We start from the raw sequence: 21,862 nt of genomic DNA on the forward strand, positions 1-21,862 counted from the left end.
CAATTTTCGTGCCGTCCACCTCCTCTCCCCTCCTTACTCTTAATTCCACCCCCGTGCAGACTCGGAAGTACCGAAAGCAGGAGGGGGACAAAGGGTGGCGCTATAGAGTTTTCGTTTACGTACCGTAAATAAGTAAATAATTCATTCTCTGACTCGCTTGGCAAGTGGCACAAGGAGTGAGCGTGTCCTGGAAGATGACGGTAGAGCTGTAGGAGGGCAGAGAGCCAGCGACCAGAAGAGAAAGGGAGACGGCGAGCCGTTGAAGACTGCGACTGGGGACGGCAGAGGTGGGAAGAGGATCGAGCGAAGAAGGGGGCGGCGGAGTGAGGAAGGGGGATGAAATCTGCATAATATCGGTAATGCTCAAAATGCGAGTCGCGTAGCTACCTGCCTTGCTTACCACCCCTTCCAGTCAGCGTTCGAGGCTCGCTCGCTCGCGCTCGCTCGCGCGCGCGCGCACGGGAGCACCGCTCCACAGTCGCGTCAACTAAAACTTAATTATAATTAATTAATGCGACTGCTAACTGTGGCGGCCGGACAAGTATTGACCCGACACGCGACGCTTGGCCGTTCCTGATTCTCCGCGGCCCGAGACGCCCGATCCCGCCTCCTCGCCCCGCCGCCGCGGTGTCATCAGCCGGCTGACGCGGCAGATTTCGAGTCTTAATTCCGCATTCGGACGCCGCCGGCCTCTGTCTTCCTCTGAACCGGGATCTCGCCTATCCCGTCACCGTCCCGGTTAACCGGGGAAAGAGTGGGAGGGCGAGGGAGGAACGCCGGGGACCGTGAGACATAACATTTCCGTTGGCGCGGGACGGCACTAAGTCTATGGCTCCGTACAGTACGTAATTAGAAACCTTTGTGCAAAATGAATACTGTTAATTAACGTACCTAAAAAGACATTATACCCGCGAGGCGGTAAACTAAATATGGCCTCCGGCGAGTGTATTACACCGTTCACGGTATAAATAAGCGATTTGCCGGCGACTACGACTACAGCGGCGACGCTGCGCGCGACGCCTTGCCCTTTCTTCCCTACGAGCTCCGCGGCTACCAGTTTTCTTGCCCACGTTGCGCCGTAATGAATTGTACGCGGGACGGGGGATTTCTTTCGTGTTTGGCTTCGAGTTTCGTGGTTTATTCAGGACGATCGGGAGATTCGTCGAGATTTCGTTCTCGCGGGGAGGTTCCGTGTTGGTCGTTGAAAACGCTCGGGAGGGAATTCGATGTGCAGAGGTTTGCTAGTAAACGTAACAGGATGATTGGAATTACTTGAGAATTCTTACTTGATCGTTGCTGAGATTCTAAAGATGGATCTTTGAAGGAGAAACTGAAGAAGATTGTAATAGAGGTCTCACGCAATTGTCGAAAGCCACGATTTTGTAGATCTCGTGAAGTATCCAAAATTATTTGAATTGCTCAGTAGTTCTAATGTTGTATTAGGCACTATGCAGAGTTGAATAACGAGTACGAGATATTAATAAATAGAAAGGAAAATCTGGAGCAGTACTGCAGGTGCAACATATACGACTCCAAGAATTTTTCCAAGTTCCTAATTAACATATGCTTGGGCAGTAAATAAAACACAACTGATAGCAGTCAATTAGAACGTACAACTTTGTTTTCATAATCTAAATCGCGCCTTGTGAATCAAATGCAGCGTTTCTAATTCGCGATTCGGAAAACCGTGTAGAACAGGCACTTGATGCATCGGTGCTCCTTGAATCCGAATGAAGAATCCCGTGGATCGTGTTTACTGACCGCGTCGCCGGAATTCTCGTCCAATAACTCACCGTGGCCGACCTTAAAAACGGGGACAGCAAGTTTGTATTGAGCGACGAGCAGCTTGAATGGCCGATATTAATTGCGCCTTGACTCATTAATTCGGTCGCATTATCTCGGCCGAGCGCGAGCAAGAGATCGCCGGAGACCGCGGGGCTCTGCTCGCTTTTACACGGCGCCCGACTCGAGTTCGGCGGGCAATTACAATATGAAAGGCGCATAAATCAACGGGTTTAATTAACGCGTTGTTATTATGATCATGACACCGCCGCGGAATTATAATATCCCCGAAACGCCCCCGAGGAGCGCAGCACGGCCGCCGCAGCGAGTCATTTTTCAGCTCGCCGGAAAGGGAAAGCTGCTGCTCGGCACCGTCTCGTCGCCCCGGCGATTTTAGGTGAAACTGAAACAATATTGCTCGCCGCGCGACGAGAGCTTCGTCCGTTTAATTTCTGTCGAACGCGGGAGAGGATCCTCACGCCGTCGAGGAGGCACTTCAGCGACGGCACAAAGGGACAGGCGGTTTGAAGACACGCGAAGGACCGGACGGAAGGCGGCGCGACCGAACTAAAATAAGACTACTCAGCGTCATTGAAAGAGGTCGCGAAGTGGTTGTGAAGTCGGATGTAGGTCGTATCATCTGCATTATGGATGCACATAATTCAAACCCGATACGGAACATTCGCGGTGGCCGCGTATATAGGTGGCATTACAGAAATAAGTCTCCATATTTTAGGAGGTTATTATCTGATTCACGCCTGGAACGGAGAAAGGTCACAAGGTTACTCGGAGCACCTTGTATTAATTGGCTCCGTCGCGGAGGTTATTAATTCTACATGACGGAATTGAATAGATTAATTTCTACTCAAACTTTATTCACATGTTTGTTTCGTTGAATGTTACGGGTTCAGAGTTGTTGCACGTACGGACCTTGTCCGTCTTCTAAATTATTAACCTCTTGGCTACCGGTGGCGTCTAAAGGCACTTGAAAAATTTAGTTTCGGTGTACAATTACATCTTCGTTAGTCGTATATTATATAAATATGATTGTTCTCGATTAATTGAATTTAGCTCAATTCAATGTTTTGATGGTTTCGATACGCTTCCTTAGAAATACGCGTTGACGCAAAATTCTGCGGCAGCCAAAGGGTTAATGATGTCAGGGATACCAATATTATTATTATCATTATTATTAATTAGTAACCAGTAATATTATTATTATTATTATTATTAGATTAGATACATACCTGCTTCTCTTCTGCTCCCAGTGAAACTTAATCCAACGAACATTACTCAAACGCATTACATAATTATTCTACATAATCCGTTCCAAAATTCCCAGCACAACGCGTACCCCCACCAAGAATCCAAGCTGACCGTAGAACCAGATCGCCAGACAATAGAAAGGAACGGACGGGGGCTAAAAACGGCGGAAGAATCCCCGTTGACGAGGGAAGATCGAGCGGTAACAGGGACACGCTCCCCTCCAGTATCACCCTCCGCGAAACAGTCTGTGAAAGCACGTTTTCTCTATTACCGTCAGTTAATAGGGTTTTTAAAAGTCAAGTGCGCCTCGCGTCCCCCCGCCGATGACGAGGTGGTGCGGCCGGGTTGCCGTCGGCTCCGCTCGTAGGTGGAGGCGAGAAGGTAACGGTCGGTAGGACGGGATCGTAGGAAATGGGCGGGATGAGTGGGGAAAAGAGATTCAAAGGTTCGCCAATTGCGCCGGGAAGTGCGCACCGGGTACCGGGTGCTCGCGAGAAAATGTTTCTCTCCCCCCCCCCCCCCCCCGCCCCCGGTGCGCGGGTGGTCGCGGCGTGGCAGTCGTAGGAAGCATCCGCTCACTCGTCGGGTCATAATCAAGTAATCACAGATGATGCGGGGACATCGAGTGGTACGTTTCAGTTATCAGCTATTACCCCCATCGATACACAGAGAGCGCCTTTTAGTCAGGGGCTCTCAGCGCATCTCGTCAGAAAATGATAGGCTACGAGGGAGGAACAGCGAGAGACGGGGCAGGGACGTCGAGGGTTGTTTTTTAGCGTCACAAACAGGAAACAAGAGGGCCTCCGCGAGCGTCTCCTCGATGCTAGACTGCCGGAGGGGGGGCAGGGGAGCCCGCGGGGCTACGTACGACGACGCGGACCGAAAGCGACTGAGCGACCCTGCGATATTTTTTAATTAATCGAATTATTGAACTGTATCGCAATTGAATTGAATTAAGTGTCGGTGCTGCGCCACGGAACCTGGAAGCGCGCAATTTTCTGTCATTATTGCAACCCACCCCCTGTCCTGCCTAGCCCCCTTCCCCGGTGCAGTCTGCCCGCTCCGTCGTCTCCCTCTGTCTCGATACATCTTCCCTCCCCGCCGACTCTTCAGGCTCGTCGCGTTGCGAGCGTTCCGCGCCCCGCTTCGTGCCCCCTTATCTTCCGAACCGTCTACTACCAGCGGCCACCCTTCCGCCTTTCTCTTTCTCTCTTTGCCCCCGTCTCGCTCGATCCTCCGCCCTTTCTCTGTTCTTCTCCTCTGTTCGCCGTGTCTGTCGGCGGCGACCCTCCCCGACACACGCGTTCACGCATCCCGCCAATACGGTCGCGACACGCGCGAGCGAGAGACGCGAGCGCGCCGCAACGCTTGTATCCCGTCGCTGCACCACGTGGCCCCCTTCACTAATTACCTATCCAGCTGTACCCGCGCGACGTAAACGACGGGAAGGGTTGCTGCCGCTCCGGCGCGGGAACGGGTAAGGATTTTTTTTCGGGGGAAATTATTGATAAAGTAAACGTGGCGCCTCGCCGCGCAGGCCGCGGGATAATTAAAAAGAATCGCTGTCTCCGCGCTGCGCCGCTACCCCTCTTTTAATTTCGACCGTGTTTCGCGGAATTCTTTCTTTGCCAGTTTGTTTTTAGTGGGTCAGATTTCATTTTCGTGTCTTCGCGTGATTTCGGGTTGGACCTGGTCCTTCGTCGAGGGTTTTCTCGGTGATTCGGAGAATCGTTCGGTAGAGAGATTATTGATTTTACTTTGGTATAGTTTTTCATTATGAGATTAGTTAGGGGAGATTAGTATTTTTATTTCAAACCTCGTCGGTCACCTAGATTCTCATTGTCGAAGGTTATACTGTAAGAACAATGTTTCAAAAATATTCTAATACAGACATTGAACGTTTCAATTCCTGCGGGACAATGTTTAATCATCAAAACGTTAAATTGAACCATCCACCACTGAAATTTCACAGGAAACCGTTTCCTGGAACACGTTCCCTGCCTCAAAGCATATAGCATTACCGTGCTCATACAATTTACTACCCTCCAGATAGCGCAGGGTTAAATCATTGTTTAATTACACCCCGCGCATTCTATTACCGTCGCGAACGATACACAGAATCTGAGAGCCGGGATCGATCAGACTTTAATTCCCCGCGGTTCCCCCAGCTTTTAATCGCCGCATCAGGTTATGAGAGGCCGATCGAAAAATCCCCAGACCGATCCGACGGACTCCGGGCCAATCACCGCTGGTCCCCGAATCCAGTTCACCGTCCCCTCGCCCGCCCATCGGGAGCCGGGCGCGCCTATCGAACGCGGCAGACCACAATAATTCAAACGAGACAAGGCCGGAACGGTTCCGAAAACCGCGGAACGAATCGTCTCAGCGGGGACACGATTTAGAACACTTCTACGTGCCGCGGCGAAAGAGGAAGAACCGTGTTGGAGGCGACCAACGGGGGTTGAAAGGCGGAGAGAAAGGAACCGGCGGAGGGAAACACCAAGTTGAATGGCGAGAAAGGAAGAAAGGGGTGACGAGGCGGTGAGGGTTCGAACGGAGATGGAAGTAGTAGGTGGATCAAGGGGTTACGGAACGACGACAGAGAGGGAGAGACGAAGATAGAAAGCGGGCTGCGGGGAGAGGGTGGTCTAACCAAACTTAATTGAATCCCAGTCCGAATGTATAATATGTAGACTGCCTGCATAATGTCGTGGGCCGACAGTGATTCTCCGCGGTCCGGGTCGTCGGTGTCGGCCGAAGCCGACGTTCCGCTCGCGTATCGCGGTAAACGACGAATTTTGAGAACCGTCCGCGGAATTAGATATACAATAATGTAAGCAGAGCCCCGTTGCGGTGTAAGGGTTGGTGGTAAGGTCATGTATATTCATACATCGGTCGACCCACCTCCGATTCTCTCGCCCGACCACCCCCGCCCGCCGCACCGCCCCTCTTTCGCTCTGTCTTTCCGTCTTTGTTGGTTCCCGTGTTACTCTCGCCCCTCGACCGGGGCTCTTTCGCCTTTAGCCGACCGCCCACCCCCATCCAGCCCACTCTTACAGCAAAGACCGACGCTAAACAACGACGCTGCGAATAGATTTACGTCACGTCCGCGCTGTTTACGACCCGCGAGCATTAAGATGCTCGCTGGGAAGAATATTCGGGGTTCTCGGGGATGAGCTGATGGTTAGGGATCCTGACAGATTGCCGCGGGCATTTCACTTGTTCGTTGTGCAGGATTTTCGGCTGGGTTTTATATTGGATTGCGGATGTTTTTTGGATGGAGCGGAGTTGAATGTTGTATGAGGGTAGTTTAGGTCTGAGAGATTTTTGATGCGATCGACTTGCTTTAGGAGTGGGTGTAGTGGGTTGCGATGATGCTTATGGGAGTGCCGTAGATTATTTATGAATGTTAGTTTTCAGTGAAGGTAATGGTTGGTGATATTTGAGAATAATTAGGGTACGTGTTTCTACTAAAGTTTTAGCTTCGTTGACGGTTGAAATTGAGGTATAATATAATAAGTAATAGCGAAGCTCTTCCACGATGTATTTAAACAAATAATTCCCGCCACGTTTAAAACGTCCGAAAATTATCCGAGGATCGAGCCGAAGCTGGCCTACCAAAAGGAACAATGAAATCAGGGCGTGTTCCGCAGTAAAAATTTCAGCCAGACATAATTATTTCAATTCTTCGTGAAATAAATGTTCCAAAAACTTTCACCCACAAACTTGATCCACTTTCCACCGAACAATCCCAGTTTCCGGCGCCACGAGCAGCGAACCCCGCAACCGAAACCAGACGCGGCCGCCGCCGCCGCCGCTGCCGCGGCGTGTCCACACTTTCCCTCGGAGTAATTACAGCCTCGTTTTAATTATAATTTGTAAAACTCAATGGAATATCTTTTCGTCCCGGTGAGCACTTGAACGCGATATGGAAATCGCGCCGCGGCGAACTTTATGTCAACGCGGCCGAGTATCAGTTTTATTAAAATGATTATAAAAGCAGCGTTATTAACGCGAGAATTTATGAATATTTTAAAGCCGCGGACGAAGATAAGGCGATCGTTTATTTTCTCTTCGTTCCCCGTCTCTCCTCCACTCTTCTTCCCCTCCGCCCCGCCGCCCCAGCCCTCTACGCCGTCCCATTCCTCACTTTTACATCCTTTTTTTCTTCTGTCGCTGCTTTCTTTAACGGGTTAGGGTGGCGGACCTTAAATTTAAAATTCCGTTTATCGCGCACGAAAATCGTCATGGTGAGTGACGTTACGAGGTGGCCGTGTGCACCTAGCCGAGCTGGTGGTTGCTCGAATAAGGAGGGACCGGCAGGAGGACGCGGAGGAGTGGGTGGCGGAGGGGTGGGGGACGCATCGTTACCAGTAACGACTCCTCCGTAGGTAATGTTTCCCCGAGTCCCTTCGAAAAGCTTAATTACGGCGAGTCAGCGAAATAATTCGAAATAGGAGTAAACGTTTGTGCCGGGACGGTATTTGCATTTAATGGATATTAAAATGAATGACCATCGCTCATTACGAATGCCGCGGGGCGTTCGCGGTAAAATCGTGGGTAATGAAGTCGCGGGGGTGGGGAGCCGGGGGGGCGGTTGAATCTTACTTGTAAATGGATCCTTCATTATAGCCAGATATCGTCTCCGCGGAAATGCGTTCTAACGACTATTCGGACACCGTCGCGTCGCGCCGAGGAATTATAAGAATCACGGAAACGATAATGCACCGGCCGCGGTCTCGTCTGCGCTGTAATTGCGCCCCGTGGAAGTTCACCCCCGCCACCGGCTGTCGCGCGAAACCGCGTCACCGATCGGTACGGCGAATACGAAGTTGGTCAGAGTTCAACTTGATCCTCTGTTATTAACGAGTGCAGACGGAAGTTTTAAACGCAATGTTTTCACGCTGCGTGATCGATCCGTGCCTCTTACGAGCTGGTTCGATCGCGATGTACACCTAAGAACCTTGGTATCGTTGTTTTTTTCACTTTCACGAATTTCCGACGTAATCATAATTTAGTAAAATAGGATGCATTCGATGTCACTTTGTGGACTAAATATTGATTACGTGTAATGAACTACGAGCCTCGTAATATTCCGTGTAATGAACTCTAAACTGCACCGTGATACCATTTTGTGGTTTATAGTCCTGATGTCAATTATTCCATACTATCCAGTGGTCGCTCTGTAATCAACTCACAGTTCTGCCTGATGATGATATTCGTGATTCAATGTATCGAAATATGCCCCGGCTAATCAAATTTCTTGTAAATTAGCTGCATAATGCGGTGGAACCGAACCTCTTCCATCGCACGGAAAACGTACGAGCAATCATCATACACAGTCACAGACATTCTGAATTCTTTATTCCGATTGATCGTCGACGATCCCAAAGAAACTCGCGATCGCAGATACCGGCTCGATCCCCGAAACGAAACGACGGCCGCCACGAACGACATAATAACGACGTAATGACGCCGTGGAATCAGAAGCAAGAAAATAATCGTTCCCTTTTTATAAGTAGTTATTAGCGGGCTCTGTAATTGGCAAAGAAGACACGGAAAGCCAGGCAGCCCCAGCCGCATTAGAATACAATGGCGTGTGGCAGGGCAAGATTTTTCGGGCTCGCGTGTGCCGCAAGAGTAAGACGCGAGCCTCGGATGCTCGGGACATAAGCCACCGACAGAGCGTCGGGTCGTTATGCACTCAACATTCTGCAATCTACCCTTTCTATCGGCCCTAATTTATGTTGAGTAAGGTAGTGGGAGCCCACCCTCGGCTTGCTCCGCTAGGAAGCCTCGGTAATGTTTCAAGTGGCTTGTCTGTTGTTAATTTAACCCGTTGGAGGCCTGACGGGGCGGGGGCTGAAGGGGGCTGAAAGTCTGTCTAACCGCTGCCAACCTCGACTCGTTACGATAAATCGGTCATTATCCGTGCGCGAGAGCGACTCGTCAAGCAAAGACAACGGCGCGCACCGCCGCGCACCGCCGCCGCCAGCCGTGTCCAGTTTTCGGCGAAGGGAGATTCGAACGGGGGAATTTCGGTTTCACGCTGCTCTACGTTTTCGAACCGCGCGATTACCATAACTGGATCGGACTCGGTTGCTGATAAGGGAGCCCGGCGGGTAGATAGCGGCGCAGATTAAGGGAAATTCTCGAGTGAAAATTACGGATTCTTGGCCGACCGTTTCTGAGGTAACGTGTTATAATGTTCTCTTGTAATTAGATTGCGGATTTTTATGTATTTGCTGATAGTACCGGCATTAAATAACGAGATGGGCGGTTTAATTGAATTTCGCTGTTCTTTTTCACCGTTTCTCGCATACTTTCTGCAAATACGCTCAGATGTTTCTTCCGTAAAGTAGTATATTATAATTAAGTAGAAATGTTTAATTATCTGAAACCTTCAGGAATCAAGGAATGTTAACAAGTGGACTCAATCTTTTAATGAAAGCAGTTTCAAATTAGAGAATGAAAATCTTCAGTTACAGCTTATTTCAAACTCTTCGCGAAATTCGTTGTAATATTCAATATACTATCATCGAAAACCACAATGATCCAAACGTTCAAACGTTCACAATCCCAGTGCCCATAAACAAATCGCCACGTCTGTACCAGACGTCGAACCGTACCGTAACATTCTAGAAACCAGATCGCAAAGCATCCGATCCAATAAAAACCTAATTTCATAACTTATACTCTCAGCATCTCTCGCAGAGACCGTCGCTCGTTTCCCGATACAAGAGCCAATAAATTCTTTTCCTTTCTCCCGCGTTCTTCAACCCCTCCGGATCGCCGGGCCATCGACGCGGCAATTTCCATGAGAGCAAATCGCGCGGCTCGCGTCGCGCCGCGTCCGCCGAACGAAACGGTCGTAAACATATACCGGGGCCAGGACGAACCCTTTTCCGCGTATCCCCGTGCACCCTTTCGCGGCAGGCGAGGCCGACTCGGGTGGAACATTAATATCGCGAAATGAAGCTCATTTGCATATAAATAAGGCGGTGGTGGGGCACGGTGGGCGCGCGGCGAGGGAGACCAGGATGAACCACCCTTTTCCTCCGTTCGCCACCCTTTCGCCTCCTCCGCAGTCCCGTCTCTCTTTCTCTCTCTCTCTCTCCCTCGCGCGCGCAGTTCATCGTTCCCGCTCGCTCGCTCTTAGGCGAAACCCCACCCTGGACTAATTACACTTACAGACAAAGCAGCCTGTGCCGAGGGGTCGGTCGACTCTCTCGTTTGTCCGTCTTTCTCCCCCTCTGTGTCTCCCGCCGCGTCTCTTCTTCCTTCTCGCACGTGCACGACCCCCTAACCACCCTGTGCTCTCTCTTTCCAGTCCGTTCTATCTCGCTCGCTCCTCGTACTCCCGATAACAACGGTTCGCAATGACCACGTGATAATTGCAACCCCCGTGGAGCACGTCCCCGTTAGGATACCCCGGTTAGGTCGTCGAGGAAATTCATCGTTTCCTCGCACCGCTCTCTACTCTTTCCCTCGCCGCGCCTCTCTCTCGGACTTTCGACGATTTCTCTGTCTCGACTCCTCCCGTCTCTCTCTGGCCAACGTCGGATGGCCACGGATAATCCTTAATCCCGATCAATGGAGTATTCGTGACGGGGTTACGCGGTGAGTTAAAAGTGTCTTGGTGGGTCTGTTACCTCGTGATACGGACTTTGTTAATGGGCTTTTATTTCCTTTTTCCTTCTCCCCCCGCGTCCCGCGATTTCTTTTTTGTTTTTTCTTCTTTCCCCCCTTTTCTTCTTGTTTCCTTTTCGCCCGTTCCCGCCCGCGGTCTTCGGCCGCGAAGGTTCTCTAGATTGATCGAGCGTTCCGGTTCTCGCGCTCTTTTTTCCGTCCTCTCCAACGGTTTTATAGTTTCCGGCTGCCCCCGCCGCCCCCGCCGCCGCCGTGGCTTCGAACGCGCATTGTCGCCGACCGTGTTACGAAAGGGCAATTATGAGATAATATTAAATTTTGGGATTTCCTGCGGAGATAATATCGCTTAATTATATTGCGCACTCTTGGGGTATCTGAGCTCGGTGGCCTAGTTTATTCACTGCAGTCGAATGCGCGCGGAATTAAAGCCGATCCCGATGCCACCGCGATCCTTTTTCGGCGGTTTCGCGGGAAGCCACGAATTGTCGACCATGTTTTTATAATTAAATTGGGAGCTTTTGTTTGCGCTCCTTTTCCTCGGTGACGGAGGATGGAGTAAATTAAAATCGTGCTGATTAGGTGGAATGTTTCCTCGTAATTGGCATAATATTTTTGAGAATGTTTAACAGGAACGTTCGCATTGGAGGTGAAGTGTTAACGAGGGTCAATAAATTACCCGATTATTCAGGCGAAGACTAGTTCGTTGAATACTGTAGAGTTAATTGTTTCAATTATCGCAGATTGTCACTGCTATAGAATGCTAATTAAAATTCTACTGAAAAATGAGACATTCATAAATCAGCCACAGTAAATCATCCCCTCCACTGTATCTAGAAAATGCTACAAATTATACAGAAAGAAATTGACATTAATTGATTTACATTCTTGTTCCAAGTTTCAAAATATCAATCTTACACCCGAATTGCTACTTACAAGAAGTCGCCTCAACGAACTCACTCGAATAACCGGAGCGTTTCTACGTATCCGAGAAAACTATATCATTACGAAACAAGCCAGGCGCACGCAAAATTAATGTGTAAATTTATCTCGCTTCCAGAATCTAGAAAAGTTCCCGAACGGCCGCACGATCTCCCGCTTCCTTTCGAATCACAAGTGATTAACGAGCCCCGCGCCCAGTTGCATAAATTAAACAACATTTTCTAACAGCGGCTCGCGAACGCCGCTCGGTACCGCGGCCAGAACCTCCAGATTCAAAGAAATAACCCAACAAAAGTCCATTAACAAGTCGAGCGGAGCGGCGCTGCAGGGGGAAAATGCTTATCTCCGAACCACGGTGTACCGTATCAAACCTGGTCAAATCAGGGAACAGAAGCCGAACCCGGATAGGGTGGGAAAAATCGAACCAACAACAACAACAACAACAACAACAACGAAACAAAACGAGACACAGAGAGAGGAAGGAAAAACAAAGCGTCGGCGGAGGAAGAAACGCGAAACCTTTTAAAATGCAACGAGAAGAGAGAAATCGATCGATAGGAAAGATAGGCGGGAAATAAACGTTGGTGGGAACCGGTCGGGACGCGTCGGCCCGTTCTATAGAAAGAAACATAAAAACGCGTATTACCGATTCCGGAATACGGCCATTAGTCTGAAGTCAGCGCGGCTATCGTTTATTAAGCGCAAACAGATATTAATGTATTTTTACACGCTGCCCGTCGTTTTCGTTGCGCCGACGCCGCCGTTCCCGGCGTCCGCGCCGCCGACGCCGCCGCCGACGCCACCGACGCCAGGCCACCGATGCTGCCTGGCGCGGTCCGCGGGGTCGAAGCCAAATCCAATTACTTTTATTCGGGCGAAATGAGTGCAGCTAAGTCATTAATACTAATCAATGGTGCCGGGACCCGCGGCGGCGCTGGGCATCCCGCTTGCTCTGCCCCGGACCGCGCTCCGCCGCCGCCGCCGCCACCGCCGCTGCGTTCCACACGAATTACCCATAACTCAAACGCCTCGGAATGACTTTATTGCAAAAAACTTGCGCTTTTGCGTACCGGCAGGCCAGCCGAGCCGCTTCTCTCCCGTCCTATCCGCATTGTTAAAGGCTCCCGTGCCGATAAGTAATGTTTATTGTTGCATTTCCAACGACCGTGTATCCCAATCCTGCCATACCGCCGCCGCCACCCTCTTCGACGCCACCCCCGCTCTTTTTTTTCCGCTCGCCCGCCCGCTACCGCTCTTTTTTTCGCCACCATCCTCCCTCTGATCCTCGCCCCGCCGCTCTTCGTCCCTACCACGGTACACAACACCGCCGACCTCGTCCGCGACCCACCCCGAACCGATCCCTTTTCCTCCGACCCCTCCGCCCCCGTTCGCTCCGGGTCCCTCTCGGCCAGAGAACGTTGCACCACGGTTTTTCGCATTAGCAAGATGGCCCGTGAGGTCCGGCTAACGATTTTTTACTGCCCGGACACCCGCGAACGAACGATCCGTCCCGCGAACGCTCGGTACCCGCGGCCGGCGAACCGCTCCGATGACGACGCGGGGATTGGTCCCCGCGGACCGCGGCTCGCGATTTTATGAGTGCCGCGCTCGAGATATTGCCTCGGATTTCTTTTTTGGTATCGGCGACTGGTGACGTTTATTTCGATCGCGGAGAAACGTGATTTGCCATTTGGGAGTCTTACACTGGATGATTTGGGATTGTCGATGAATGGCCGTGGGCTGAGTTCCTTCATTTGGGACGACTCGAGTAATGAGTTATGCTTTGAATTGAAGTTGCGTGAGTTGAATTAGTACATTTGATTTGTGATGATTGTTGAAGGTTTTGAGTGTTTTAAGTGGAATAGGGGAAGCGACGTGGAAGGTAGTGAATTTGAAGCGACGTTAGCTATTGTCGAATGTATTTTGAATTACATATGGAATCGCGCTGAATTTTTAGCCGTTGAATTTGGTAGTACAGGTCTCCTTAAAATTCGAAATCGAATTCGGATCTGAATATCAGAATTCAATTTCTAGAGGAGAAATTCAGCTCCAAGCGTTCGGAGTTGAATGCAAAGTTTTGAATACATATTCCGATATTCGGTCTTTGGTATCGGTCTTTCACATTTAAAGCGTGAAACAAATATTCAATCCGTAGGTCCAATTCCGGGGATTCGACGCGTTCAATATTATTCTAATATCGATTGTTCTGTATTCATTACACCAAAAAGTGTAATCCCTCTCTTATTTTTCTATGCGTGGATCCCCGAAATAAAAAAAAGAAAAGGGAACATTAAAAGGAATTATTGGGTCAGTGTTTTGTTTCGAGAATACAGCGAGATATTCTCGCGTTCATCGTGTCTTTTTACATTCATCTATGTAAACCGGCGAATGTGCGATAAGGGTGCGCGCGGGGGTTGGCGGAAAAAAATGTGTGCACGTGAACGCTTGAAGTGAGAAGTTTATTCTGAGGTAATTAAAACGAGGAGGAGTGAACTTGTTAACGAAATTGGGAATTCCTGCCAAAATACGGAAATGGATGGACAACAATTAGAAACAGTAATGAAGTCAATGAGAGGACGGCCGCGAATTTCGCGCGCGAGAATTTAATGAACGGTGTTACTTTCTACTCCGTTTTCACAGAAACTTATTCCCCTCGCCGCTAATTGGCTTAAGAAACCTATCGATACTCCCCGATAAACTTGCCCATTAAGAATTTTTAATACCACTCTAAAAAAACAAATAAAAAAGCTACCTTCCAATCGGAAACTTTCAAATTACCGTTTCTACCATTTTAAACGACCATTCGGTTCATAACTATAAATATCACTAACTAAATCACAACTACATAATAAATAATTATCTCCCGATCGCTTAAACTCACAAATTACAGATAGATCGGACATTTTCATCGCTTCATCCTTTCAAACTGTATAAAACGCCAAAGTCTCGTCTTCAATGTAACAAAACCCTAAACGGAGGAATTAAATACGCACGAATTCCCAGTGTCATTAATTACTCCGCGGAAACGCGGATTTCCATGAACGTTCTGGTTACGCCAATAGCGAGACCGGAAACGTTCGCCCAGCGAAATCAGCCGAGGATGCGCGAAAATATCTGTTCTCCGGAAGAACGGCGTTGCGTGCCGGCCATCCATGGAGACCGTCGAACGACGCCGGTATTTGCGCAAGGGGTTGGCCGGCCTGATTAATTTATGCGAAATGCCGAAAGCCCGTAAACATACGTTCCTACGGCTTACTATATACGTGTACCGCGGGGGCGCACTTTTACAAGCAAAATGGCCGGGCCCGTGCATTCAACTAATCCCCCTCGCCCCGTCCATTTAATATGGGGAGTCGGCCATACCGTCGGGCATAGCCGTTTACGAATTTGCACGGCGAAAAAAAAAAATTGAACTACCACCGCCGTGACTCCTGCGCCTCCTATTTTCGTTCGTTACCTATCGACCGGGCTTTATCTATTTTTTATGCAATGAAATGCCCGGGACCAATGGCAACGCGGCAACCGCTCGATCCATTGTACGACTTTGACGAAAATTCGAAATTACAGCGTCCGGGGAGACAGGGGGCTGGTTCTCTCCCTTTTGTACGGAAAAAAATGGCAGCGGCCGCGTTCGAATCATTTGATAACTTCCACTTTTTACCCGGGATTCCGGTGACGCTCGTTATTTTCCCACTCCCTGCGGAATTTTCGCGTGCCCGCCTGCCGTCGCCCTTCGAAATCGACACTTTCCGCTGATGAAACTTCCCTGCCGTTGATGGCGACCCGACTCCGTCGCGTTATCGTCCACCGCGTCGTTGCGATTCAGCAATTCGAAAGTGCAATACTTCGGACGTCTTTCAGCTATCTTGTGTAATGATCAACGGCGTTGACTGTTTCAGGCAAATCAACGTTGAGACTTCTATTGAGAAGAATATATTCTTGGACTTATATTGCCTCGAATAAAGACATTCCTAGATATTCTAAGTAACAGCTTCTTCCTTTACTAACCGTGACAAATATAATTTTAAAGCACTCAATTCCGAACAGTAAAAAACGCGGATGCTGCAAAGAATAGAAACCTGCTTAGTTCGCCAGAGGACACTATCAAAGCCGATTTTCACCGATCGTCATCATTCCCTTAACTAATTAGTCGTTTCCGTCGAGTACGTTCGTCGCAAAGAAATGCCGAGATTTCGTCATAACGAGTATACTCGTCAAAGTAACAGGTAACTCACGCTTCCGACATTTTTCGGGGACACACTTTTCAAAGAGGTCGCAAACAGCTAACTAGTTAAGCAGCAAACATTCTCAAAGAGCGTCGAGTCGCGTTGGCTCCACGAAAATTCGCAAATTTTCCGCAGAACACGCGAACATAATTTGGTGAGGGCCGGGAGATCAGCTCCGTGGCCACGTTTAAAGTCGTCCCGGTTAGCCGAGGAGCTCTCCCCGGATTTATTCATGGCCGAGACCCACCGGGTGACTCCTTTTTCGCGAATTAGCCGTTGGTGTCGACGCTTTAACACGCTTAATCTGTATCCAACTATGGCGATACACGTTCCGGCATATTTCCATGGCATTATGCAAAGAGGCCGCGTCGGGTAACATTACTTCGTACAACGCCGCCCATCGATACGGTACACAAACTAAGTGTACGTGTGTTTATGTGAGAAAGAGAGAGAAAGAGGTGAAGACGAAGAGGGAGAGAGAGGGAGAGATAGGGAGAGAGAAGTGTCGCAGGTAAAGCTTCACCGTTGCCCCCGTGCTTACTCCATCGATTTATTATAATTTAGATTGTCTTCTTAGAAGCCGAGTGTACGTGCACGTACGTATACATAGGAGACGCCTTAATGCGCTGCCGTTCGTTAATTATTCCTCCGGCAGCCCGTAAATATGCATGAATTATATATCGCCCGGCACGAAAGCGCGGGTATACGGGTCCAATGATTAATACACGCCGCGGATATTTTTTTTTTTCTCTCCGCCTTTTGCCGTCGTTCCCCGTTTTCGATTCGCGTTTTCGCGATCCTTAGCCACGGGTTTAAGTATTATTAATCGCGCGACGTGTATCGCGCGATCGCGTCTCGCGTAAACGGTATCGCGAGTTTATAATAATTGCTTGGTAATTACTTTAATAACGGAAAATTATGTGTGCCCGGACGGTACGAATGCACCGTGTCCGCCTATTCAATATACGGACAAGAATATATAAATTGAGAGCTGGTAGAGTTTTTAACGAGAGATTGTATGCCACTTACCAATTATGCAGGGGAATTAATTATTCTCACATGAACGTGTTATAAGATACTTCGATCCGATTATCGGTGTACCCGTCCATAAACTGATCTCCCCGCAAAAATCCAATAGTATACCTGCAGCCTTGCGATAAAACGACCAAGACACCTCGTACCTAATAATTATACCCAATCTCCGCGAAACAAAATAATCAGCATTAAGCAGATAATCGAATTAACCCGGCGAATTATAATCTCCGCGCCGCGAGTAAGTACACGTGCGCCGAATATCGCATTCGACCGATTTCCTAGACCGGCAGCGGACGGGCGGGCGGGCGGGGCCGCCTTTGTAATCGCGGGTACAATAAAAAATATTCAGTAGCTCGATTGCCAATATATCGCGGCCGCGCCGGGGCTGATTGAACGGGCGGCGCGGTGTCTACAATCGGCCGCGCGCGAGCCCGTTAATTTGCCCGGTGCGTGTCGGCCGGCACAATAGAAAAATCTCGCGATGCAAATTATTTAGGTTTGCACAATGGTTATCCGGGTCGGAATGAGTCTGCAGTTTTTCGACGCCCGGTCGGGGCCCGGTGTCCCGGCGCGCTTAAAATCGTATTATCGCGGCCGGATTTCGGTTAACGAGCTTCATTTTCGCCCGAAGAATCGCCGGTGAAAGAGGAACGCGAAACCGTCTCCGCGCGATGATCGCCCGTCGCGTTTCACGAACGCCGCCGATTGAGAAATCGGAAGCGCGATCGGCACGCCGACGACCCTTGGCATCGATGCACGCGATCTTTACGTTACCCGCCGAACGATTCGGCTCTCTTTTCGATCCCTGGCATCGTCCGCGGGCGTTTAACCCCTTGACCTACAATACTATGTTGGACTAGCGATGAAAATTTTAAACTGAATGTGAGAAGTCTAAATGTTATTTATTTCCTTTAAATATGAGTCATATATTAGTTGTCTATTATCAATCGTTAACGTTTGGAGTGAACATAGACGTAGTACAAGTATTCAGATTCTTTTGCTAATAAGTCGTTAATGATGAAGCAGTTACATTGGTCATAATTAAGAAATCAATAGGGAAAGAGGTTAACCCGAGTGCTATGGGCGCATTATTCAACTTGGTAAAACTGAGGAATTACAATTTAATTACAACGTTATTAATTCTATGAGTTACCATATTATATCGATCTTCAGATGAAAAATATTCCGTCACCACGGAATAATTCGGCTGGTAGTATTCAGCACTGAACTAACTAGCTCTATAATCGTGTTACACTCGCGACGAAGATTTCCAATGAAATTTAACAAACAACACTATTCAATTCTTCTGAATGGAAATTACATATTAATCCTATCAGTGACGATACTTTAGAGCAAACCATGATATAGAGCAAGCCTAGAATTTTCTCTTTCCAATGAATTCTTAACAACGAAGCGGTTAGATCGATCAGAGTTCAGAAAGAAATCGTAGAACAACGGGTTAAAGCCCTGCGCGTCTACCATTATTTCGTAGTGAAGCATTTTAACGTCGGCCAGTTGAACCGTGAATGATTATTAATCAATTTTCAGCGTTAAACTTGCCGCCGCGATAAAAACCGCGGTACGTTAACGAACCACGCGCGTATAATTGAGCATTTCGGCAGGAATGATTGCCAGCCTCCAATAAAACCTTTGCGCGACCCGTTCGATTGATTTCGGTCAGTGTAAGGTGGAGGGGAGAAAAAGAGGGCGACGCCGTGGATTTTTTAATGGGCTGGCCCCCTCGTTACGGAACGCCTGCGAGCCTCTCCGGCCGGAAATTTAATGCCGTTTTGAGAGAATAATAATAGTAATAACAACGAAACGTCTTTATTACGATGTGGGATCAAAGATGAACAAACCCGCGCGTGGTTTCGCGAAATAAAAGGAACGCCGTTTAACGTAACCTACGCGCGTGTAAGGACACGCCGGGCAAATAATAAAAGAAGGAAGAGAAACGGGGTCGCAATAATATTTAACAATGCGCCGTGACATGTATATTTATGAGAAAATAAGTGTAAAGCCCGCGCCTCCGCGTGTCCGCGTTCAGGTCTAACCTAATGAAGCGTGGAGAATCGTTTTAATATTCTATGCGTGAATTGTGAGTCGACGGCCGCCATAAAACTGAGTTATTTTGTATTTTTACGGTTTCCGCGGATTCAGCGGAGGCGCGGCCGGATTCAGCGTTCAAGTCGAGGGGAATTTGTTGCGATTTTTGCGGCAACGAACGGCGCGCTACGTGCTTCGCGTTTCGGAAGATATTTATTCGATCGTCGATGAACAACTTTATGATGTTTAATGGAAACGCTCGCTTTCGGGCTATCGTACTCTCGACGGAATTATCCGGAGCCAAGCGTTTCTGTCTTTTCTTTGTTAAAATTCTGATTTGCGCGCAGCCTTTGGATAACGAGGTTTTCTTTGAAGAAATTATGCGATTCGCGTGGAACGCGTTTATCTTATTATATTTTCAAACGAATCATTCGCAGCTAAATATTGACCCTACTTTTTTGGATTTGTAGAGCCTGGAATATTTTATTTTTTTGTTTCACGAAACTTCACGATTTGTGAAGCGAATTTTGGAATATTTTGTAAAGTTTAGAACATTTCATTTTCGTGTAGTACGTGGACGATGCGGTTTTCTTTAGAGAAACTTCACGGATTGCGAAGCGGATTTTGGGAAAAATGATCAACAGTGCTCGGTTGGGGACACACTTTCCCCGGCCATTATCGCCTTATTAATTTTTGAAACGTCACCGGTGCCACCTCGCGCGCCGGAGTTCCGAGATGAAAAATATAGCCGAAAGCACTTCGCGGTGCACGCCTGTTGCCATCGCAACGGGCCAATACTTTATAATCGTTATCAATACGGTATAAATACAAGGTTTCAAACGCAGCGTAATAAACGAAATAAAGTATGGCCAATCTCGTTGCAGATCGGCCGCGCTGACTTTCCTCTCGTTTCCACCTATTCGCCGCCCTCCGCGATCGCAATTAATAACATTTTTCTCTGTTTGCCTTCTTTCAATTTTCATTAACGTAAAAAAGAAAATACAGGAACCAGCGGTTCTCGAATTCGCTGAACGCCGAGGCGTTCTGTCATGTATGAATTTTCCAGCGTTGCCCGGTGAATCTGGGTTCGCGATGATCACTGTCAACAAAGGGAAACAAGCAGTACATTGTGAGTGAAATTATAATGAATTTCAAACCAGTATCACAACATATTGCCTTATATAATCTCTAAACATCGGCATATAATGTATCAAATTACTATCATTGGCATTCGGAATTATCAACATTCGTATAATTAGGACTCTAACACGTTTAGAAATCATACGTAATTAACGCATTGCGTACTGGAAACGAGAAATCTCGTTTTTATTTGAACCTATCTTTCTGACTTTGCTAACTACCAAACCATTTAAAAAGATATTAAATCTTAGAACTGATTACTTGTGGAATATTTATTAAATAATAATAAGATATCTGAATATTTTGCATACAGTGATATGTCACGAACTTATATGTTGATCTCATTGAAAGATCAGCTTGTCTTAATATTGTTCATGTTTTCCCAGTTCTCTGGAACGAAAGTTATGTTGAAAATTCAGGTTGATGCATGGAAGACTGGTATCAATGGATTTTGCTTGTATAATGAGATTGACATCTGACTGACGAATTCGAATTTCCGTTTGTTACAGGACAGCGATAGGAGTAGCGCTGGCAGTCCAGAGCCGGCCACAACCATCGGCTCGCTCTATGAGAGCCAGATGATGATGGACGAGCTGAAGAACTCGCGGAAGAGGCCTGAAAATCTACATCAAGCGAAGCGGGCGGCAATGGCGCAGGCACATCTTAATGGGACAAGTGAGTGGAATTTTCCTACATTCTTTTCTTTTCATTCTCTCGTTAGATCTCTTGAAAAGTTTTTGCAGAAATTTTATACTCTTAATATACAATTAGCATTGAAATAACATTCGACTTCATTTTGAATCTTCATACTAAAAATATTCATTTTTATAGAACTTAATCATTCACTCGGAGTTTTGAATGGATAAATTGTAATATAGTGAAATCGATGAATTTTTTTGATAAATACTAGATGTTGAATTTTTCTGACGTTATTCTCGTCTGAGCTTCTAAAATCAATGTACCTTTTCCATCGAGCAAAAATCAATTTCTTCGGTTCGGACGGTTTTCAATAAGCTCGGTTTTATTTCACTGGCCAAAACACCAGAACGAGTTACCATTCTACTGGGAATTACAAACTCTCACCAATAAATCGAACTGGCTAGTAGAATGTGAAATAATACTCCGTGGAAATTCTATTTACACGTTGCACGTTTAAATAAGATTGAAACTACATGTAAACTTAATTGGCTACAAACTGATAAGCTGGTGATACTTTTCACGATCATTGATTTTCCATGGCGATTCTGTAATCTTTTAATTTCATGCTACAGACAGATGAAATGTGAATTGTATTTATATTCCATATGCTTATAACATTAACCCGCATATCCACTCGAGAGTTTCCTCCGAATAATAGCTCTGACACTTGACATTTACTTAATAATAGAATCTATCATACAAGCTTACGATATTTTACCATATTAATTACCGACTTTCTCACATCAGTTTTAATTTACGTTATAACGACAGTAATTTGATGTGTTCATCCTCTCGTACACGTGTTCACCGGTACTTCTAAATAAACATATTGCACAAGGAAGCGAAAAATTCTAAGCTGTCGATGATTCGATCAGGATACAAGATTTTTCATTTCTGTTTTCGACAGTGGCCGGCATGGTGACCCTGCAGAACCTTCAGAATCTGGCGAGTCTGCAAAACCTGCCGCAAGTCGCCTCGCTAGCCGCGGGTCTCCAGGGAATGACAGCGGGGCTGACTAACAATCAGCTCATCAACACGCCCTTGAATCTCACTGTCAGCTCATCCGGTAGGACTTCCAA

At 47.7% G+C, this 21,862-nt stretch overlaps 1 protein-coding gene across 4 annotated transcripts in view; it reads left to right on the forward strand.

The window, feature by feature from the left end:
* Positions 1–21,862, forward strand: part of pdm3 (POU-domain protein pdm3) — a 201,238-nt gene that overhangs the window by 152,223 nt on the left and 27,153 nt on the right. For all 4 annotated transcript variants that reach the window (XM_076374313.1, XM_076374318.1, XM_076374317.1 and 1 more), the window contains exons 3-4: positions 20,594–20,759; positions 21,691–21,849. In XM_076374313.1, the coding sequence (XP_076230428.1) occupies positions 20,594–20,759; positions 21,691–21,849 (325 nt within the window). The remainder of the gene's footprint in view (positions 1–20,593; positions 20,760–21,690; positions 21,850–21,862) is intronic.

Source organism: Nomia melanderi, chromosome 1 (assembly GCF_051020985.1).
Source record: "Nomia melanderi isolate GNS246 chromosome 1, iyNomMela1, whole genome shotgun sequence".
Taxonomy (NCBI): Eukaryota; Metazoa; Arthropoda; class Insecta; order Hymenoptera; family Halictidae; genus Nomia; species Nomia melanderi.